Source organism: Durio zibethinus, chromosome 5 (genome assembly GCF_047325235.1).
Source record: "Durio zibethinus cultivar Kanyao isolate XHJ-2024 chromosome 5, ASM4732523v1, whole genome shotgun sequence".
NCBI lineage: Eukaryota > Viridiplantae > Streptophyta > Magnoliopsida > Malvales > Malvaceae > Durio > Durio zibethinus.
In genome coordinates, this window is record NC_143166.1 from 10,893,468 (window position 1) to 10,901,139 (window position 7,672).

Sequence of the window (7,672 nt, forward strand, 5' to 3'; positions counted from 1 at the left end):
TAGTGGTTGTTGAGGCAAAAACTGATAAGAAAATCAAACTCGTACCCACATCCTAGCCTTGAACAGAAAACCAGCCGCGGATTGGGACCCTATATTTAGCTTCATCAATGCCATTGGAGCCGATGTCAACACCCACTTAGCATAAGTCCCTCTTTTCTTTACTTGAGAATTAGTTTCTAGAAGTCACCCTCCAATGAAGGTCAATATCTGTCTAATTTAACTAAAGCCAAAGTGAGGTATCATATGTCTATCAATTCTTAGTCACCATGATCCAATCAAATTTGGTTGCTAAAGTAGTTCGCGTGTTAAATATGATTGGCCATGATAACAAGCACTCCCCAGCTGGGATCAATTGGGACCAGGGAATTCTGTTCTCAATGAGGCAGCCATTTCTGCCAACTGGTTGAAGCTTGATACACATGATTAAAAGTTAAGCAATCAATTCAATATTGTATAATTTGTTTTATTATTATTATTTTCAAACCAAATTAATTCCGATAAAATTCATACTTTTTTTTTTGACAAAAAACAACTTGGAAACACTATGGTGCGCACAACATGATCTTTTTCTTTCACACAAATCAAATTTTTTGTTGGTGAGTGGCTAGTTAGTTGCCCCATTGCAAGGCATGCAGTGTAATTATTTATTGATGGTTAGATTGATTTCTATACTTATTCCTACCGGCTATAACCAGAAATTTGTACAATCCAACATGCAGTATGTCGTAACGGTTTTGAGACCGCTAGACGTAATGAGTTTTAAAATCGAAAAAAATAAAAAGGAGACGCCACCAATCTTTGTTAAGGTATGATTGGTCACCTAAAATTTTATCTTTTTAATAAAACTATGAAAACATGTTTAAAGTTTATCAAAAAGATAAATTTTGGTCTACGAAAAATCAGGTTGGGTTCGAGAGTCGGTTACGTGTGGGGAAGGATTAGCACCCCCACAACACCCATAAATTAGTACCATTTAATTATGCGCTATTTTCGGTGTTGGATGAAAATGGTTTTCACTTGAAATTTAATATTAATTTCCTTCGTTTTAAAAAATATTTTTGCTAAAGTTATTATTTAGAAATATTGAGAAAATCTTTAAGTTAAAGAATTATCTTAAAATTCTCTAACATATAGGCATAATTTAAAATAACTCTTTTCGCTTAAGATTTAACACAACAATGCTTAAAATGAAATAACACTCTTTATAGTAAATTATTGGTGACTCTCCAACATCTAGCCAGAGTATCAAGAATTATTTTTTTCGAAATGTTATTTTTATTTTATTTTATAATATAAAATTTTTTAAAAAAAATATATTATTCTTTTTTATTATAAAATATTTTATTATCAAGTAGTAAATAAAAATTAAAGACAGAATAATACAAATAATCTCTAATAATAATATGTTAACGTATGTGTGCCAATGAATGTTATGTAGGATAAGATGCAATTTTAAAGTTGGATTCTTAAGTATAATGAAACCATTCCGACTCTCCAACATCTAGGCATAGCTTAGGTGCAACTGTTTATATTTAAGATCTCAATTTACTATTATACTTTTTATTCATTAATCTTATTATTAAAGCAAATTAACAACTCGTATGAAAAACTTAATGAAATAAAGTTTCCTAAATACCCCATCATCTAGGCAGCATTCGAAAACAAATAGCTTCAAATGGAATTCTCACACATGTCCTTAGGATTTTCAGAAGGTTTTGAGTAAGGGTTTGAGTAGAGGTTTTGAAGGTTTGGTTTTAAGGTTTAGAGGATTTTAAAGTTTGAATTTTAGGATATAGAAGGTTTAGGGTTTTGATTTAAGGGTTTTGATTTTAGGGGTTTCAGATTTTATGGGTTTGGATTTAAAAGATTTTGGATTTTTAGGGTTAATGTTTAAGGTTTCGTTTTTAAGAAAAAACGAACATCTCTAAAAATTTTCAATATCTAGGTGAATTTTTGGAGCAAGTTTGATTTTAATGATTTTTGAAAATTAATTAAAAAAAATTCTTATATATTCTTTTTATAAAAATTTATTAATAATAACTCTCCAACATCTAGGCGAAATTATTTCTTTATGAAAATATTTTTTATTCCCTCCAACATCTAAGCAGTAAAAATAATAATAATTATTCTATTATTAATTATTATTATTATTTTTAAGCATTTTTAATATATATATTTTAATCATTATCTTACTTATTTTCATTTTTATTATTATTAAAACAATTAAAAAACTTATCCTAACAGATTTAAAACTTATCATGCATAAATATATAAAAAAAAATAGTTAAAATAACAAAAATAATAATATATAAAAAATAAAAAAATAAAAAAAAAAATTTTTTTTTACTTGAATCGGACCGGTCAACGACAGTTCAATTAGACCAAAAAAGGTTCGGTTCGGCACAATGTTCGATTGAACTGGCTGAGGTGTGGTTCAGGTCGATCCAGAAAGCAGTTCGGTCAGGTCCAATTAAACCAGTTCAGGGCTGCTGAGGAACCGGGTTGGCGGGTCGGTTGCGCAGACCCCAAGTTGGGTATGGGTCCACGCGCGGATCCTGCCTGGCTTAAATGGTGTTGTTTTAAGCTTTAGGCTCTTATATATAACGAAAAAAAAATTTTTGTTCATTATTTTTCTGTTTTAGAAAAAAAAAGAGGGGAGAGCTTTCGCCGTCCGGTTGCCGGATTGCCGTGCCAGCCGCCGCCTAGACCACCGGCGATGGTCGTCGTCGATGATCAAAAAATTATTAAAATTCATCACATTGCTCCTTTCGACCTCCTGAGCTCAGATTCGATGTCCTTTTCGAGAGAACAAGCCCCGATCGGCATAGATCGGGGTTTGAACTTTTTTAAGTTTTTTGTATCTTTTTTTTTTTTTGTAAAACGAAGATTGATATGATTTTTTGTTATTGCAGGGAGCTTCGACGTTGAGGTTCCTCCCTATGGGCAGGACTATGTTTTTTTTTTATTTTGTTTGGCAGTATTTTTTTTGCAGCGTCACTCCCTCTTTTTTTCTCCTTTTAACGGTTCAGCCATAAGCTCTATTTATAGAGTTTCGGCCATGCGTGACATAGGGCTCGGCATGAGGTGCAAGCATGAGCCCCATGCCCTTTTTATTATTTTTTGTTTGATCGACAGTGATGGTAGTAAATATGGTATAAGTAGTAGGGTAAATGGGTAGTGATATGGGTGATTAAATGGGTAGGGTAAGGTGGTAGGGCACCACTGCCATCCCCCCTTTTTTATTTTTTTTTTGTTTCGTTTGTTCTACTTTTTTTTAATAATTAATTAATTTTTAATTTTAATTAAACCAATTTTATTATTATTATTATTAAAATCATTATTGTTATATATATATAAAAAGAATATACCGAACAAAATTAGTGTCTACAGCTGCCCCTCTTTATACATTATTGAGAATCAGGAATATGGCAAAGACAAAGATAACGATTTTGTCCGGAAGTAAATCATGGATTTCTCGAAAGTTTTTTTTTTGATGAATTTTTTAACCATAGTTCAAGTGATAAAGAAAATGACCAAGATGACATCGCGAGTTGAAAAATAAGGAGTCAATTAAGGCAACATCACAAGTCGAATAATAAAGAAAATGATCAGGGTAATACCGTGGGTAAAGAAATAACAAGATCAAGATTGAACTTAGATTGAATCACAAGTCAAAATATAAAGAGACCATGATTAAACCATGAGTCGGAAAAAAATAACAATCAAGATTAAACTGCGATTTTGGATTAAAGAAATCGAGATTGAACCGCGAGTCAGAATAACGTCAACTTGGATTGAATCACAAGTCAAAAAATAAAGAGATTGAGATTAAACCACGAGTCAAAAAATAATAACAATCGAGATTAACCTACGATTTTGGATTAAAAAAATTGAAATTGAACTGCGAGTCAGAATAATGTTAACTTGGATTGAATCACAAGTAAAAAAATAAAGAGACCAGGATTAAACCACGAGTTAAAAAATAACAACAATCGAGATTAATCGAAATTAAACCACGAGTCAAAAAATAACAACAATCGAGATTAAACTGCGATTTTGGATTAAAGAAATCAGGATTGAACTACGAGTCAAAATAACGTCAATTGGATTGAATCACAAGTCAAAAAATAAAGAGACCGGGATTAAATCACGAGTTAGAAAATAACAACAATCGAGATTAACCTGTGATTTTGGATTAAAGAAATCGAGATTGAATCGCGAGTCAAAATAACGTCAACTTGGATTGAATCACAAGTCAAAAAATAAAGAGACCGGGATTAAATCACGAGTCAGAAAATAACAACAATCGAGATTAACCTGCGATTTTGAATTAAAAAAAATCGAGATTGAACTGCGAGTCAGAAAATAACAACAATTGAGATTAAACTACAATTTTGGATTTAAAGAGATCGGGATTGAACCGCGAGTCAAAGAATAACAATAATCAAGATTAAACTGTGATTTTTGGATTTAAAGAGATCGAGATTGAACAGCGAGTCAAAATATAAAGAGATTGAGATTAAATCATAAATTAGAAAATAAGGAGACTGGGATTAAACCGTAATTCAAAAACTATAAAAATGATCAAGATTAAACCACGAGTCAAAGATTAAAGATAACTGGGACTGAATCGCAAGTCAGAGAAATAAAAGTGACTAGGATTAAATCATAAGTCAAGAAGCTATAAGAATGATCGAGATTAAACCATGAGTGAAAGATTAAAGATAACTGAGATTGAACCATAAGTCAAAGAAATAAAAGCGACTAGGATTAAATCATAAGTGGAGAAGCCATAAGAATGATCGGGATTAAATCACGAGTTAAAGATTAACAATGACCTGGACTGAATCGCAAGTCAGGGAAATAAAAGTAACCAAAACTGAGCTATGATTTGAGAAATAAGGGATTGGATACTCCATAAACCGACAATTTGGTTCTAAGAATTATCTTGGAGGTAACATATTACCTTCAAGGCCGTCATATTTGTTTTGAAAAAGAGGACTTCTTCCTGATGTTTCATAAAGAAACCTTTTATGCAACTTACTAAGAGGTATGCGATGCATGTAATAATTGTGATGATTGAAAGAACAAAGATACAACCAATGAATTATATCATGCGTTTTCATCCAAGTTAATTTAACTTTTGGTTCAATTCTTTCAATCTTTAAAAGCCGCTTCCAATAGTCCTACCCTTTTAAATCTTTCGATTCTCTTTCAAAAATCTTCGTCTTCTAGTTGACCCATTTGGTTTTTAATTATTCTAAAAATATTCTTTGAATTCTTGCTTTATCTCTTCTATTTCTTTGTCTTCAGTGATCAATCAATCTCATTTCATTCTTTCTGACCCTATATTATTATTTCTGTCATCCTTATATTGTATTCTCTTTTTTAGTGATGCATTGGTCCATTATGAAGTTTATCAATCATTATCTTAATTTTAAATGAAAAATGCAATGTTTTTTGGTTTAAAATTGAGTGTGAAACACGGTCATTAATGGGGTATTTTAGGTTTAAAAAGATAAAGATAAGCTTTTTGGGACAAAAAATAGTTAACTTAAAAGTATTTCAAGAACCAAATTATCAATTCTCTAGATAATGAACATTTGAATGACCTTAGCCTACTCAGACCAGGTCTTCTCTAAAAACTCGTTACATTTACGATCTTATCACGTGTGATTTCATATGACCAATCCTTACCCCCACATCTGTGACTAATGAGAACTTGCCCCCTAAAAGTCATCTCTTTTAATTTGATGACAATTCGTCCATTTGGTGTCACTCTTTTATTCTTTGAAAGACTTTCTCTGAGCTTCACCTATATTCAAATTGCCTTTTGATTTAAACTGCCCTTTTCGAGTTTTTAATCTGAATCACTTTTCTTTCTTTTTTTATTTTTTTAAGTAAAATATTTCTTGACAGTGCCCGAATTTACAGGATTCAGTAATTCATCTTTATCCATTCTGCAAGGATCAGAGCTCCATCAAAAAAAGCCTTTTTTTATCACATATGGACCTTCCTAATTGGGCGTCCATTTTCCTTTATTGTTATGCTGATATGACAAAATCTTTTTCAAAACCAATTCACCATCGCGAAAGCATCAGGGTCGTATCCTTTTGTCATTTGCTCGCATGATTCTTCTTTGATACATTTGTCCATAACTAAGTGCTGAGAGCATTTTCTCTTCGATAAGATTCAGTTGCTCGAAACGATCCTGAGCCCATTCTGCCTTATCCAATTTTGTCTCTATCAACACCCTCAGAGAAGGAATTTTCACCTCAATCAGCAATACAACTTCCATCCCATACACTAGTGAAAATGGGGTGGCTCCTGTGGAGGTTCGGATTGATGTTCTATAGGCAAGCAAAGCAAAAGATAACTTTTCATGCCAATCTTTATATGTGTCAGTCATATTTCTCAGTATTCTCTTGATGTTTTTATTCGCAGCTTCCACTGCACCATTCATTTTTTAGCGATATGGTACTGAATGATGATGCTTGATCTTGAACTATGCACATAATTCTTTTATCATTTTATTGTTCAAATTGCTAGCATTATCTGAGATGATCCTTTTCGGGAGCCTATACCGATATATTGTCTCTCTTTTTATAAATCTACATACCGCTGATCACGTAATACTAGCATACGAAACTGCTTCTACCTATTTTGTAAAGTAATCGATTATTACAAAGATAAATCAATGCCCATTTGAAGCTTTTGGGGTTATGGATCCGATCACAACCATTTCTCACATGAAAAAAGGCTATGGTGGTGCCAAGACATGTAGCGGGACTAGAGGGAAATCAATTTTATCTGCATAAATTTGACATTAGTAACACTTCCTAGCATAACTGATGCAATCATGTTCCATTGTAGACAAATAGTAACTAACTCTCATAATCTATTTGGCCATTATATGCTCGTTAGCATGTGTTCCATAAATTCTTTCGTGTACTTCTTCAAGTATCCTTCTTGCTTCTACAGCATCGACGCACCTTAGCAAAATTTAATCTCAACTCTTTTTATACAGGATTTCTCCATCAAGCATAAAACTTGCTGTTAATCTTCGAATGATCCTCTTATCATTTTTTGAAGCCTGCTCTGGGTAGTTTTGATGCTTGATATATTGTACAATGTCATAGTACCATGGTTGTCGATCTACCTCTTTTTCCATATTTGAACAATGGGTTGGTGAAAATTTCATTTGTAGTCTAATGGACAGGATTCCCATACTATTATTTAACTTAAACATTACTACCAAAGTAGCCAAAGCATTAGCAATCTGGTTTTCTTATCGAGGAACATGCTGAAATTGAATCTTTTTAAAATGTTTCATCAAGCTAGCTATGTGCCTTTGGTATAACACTAGTTTCGAGTCCCTGGTCTCTTATTCACCTTTTAGTTGATAAATTACCAAGGCTGAATCCCCATATACTTCTAGTGTTTCAATTTTCTTTTTAATGGCCATTTGTAACCCCATGACACATGCCTTATATTCAACGATATTGTTTGTGCAATTGAAATCTAACCTTGTAGTACATGGGTAATAATTTCCTTCTGGGGATATTAGCACTGCCCCAATGCCATGCCCTATTTTATTGGATGCCCCATCAAAAAACATTTTCCATATTTTTTTTATAGGCTCTTCATCTTCATCCTGTAAGATCACCATCAA

At 32.4% G+C, this 7,672-nt stretch overlaps 1 protein-coding gene across 1 annotated transcript; it reads right to left on the minus strand.

The window, feature by feature from the left end:
- Positions 1-6,097: 6,097 nt before the first annotated feature.
- Positions 6,098-6,463, minus strand: LOC149518754 (uncharacterized). Its single transcript, XM_089760388.1, has one exon. The coding sequence runs from the start codon at positions 6,461-6,463 to the stop codon at positions 6,098-6,100; it is 366 nt and encodes a 121-aa protein (XP_089616514.1).
- Positions 6,464-7,672: the final 1,209 nt, after the last annotated feature.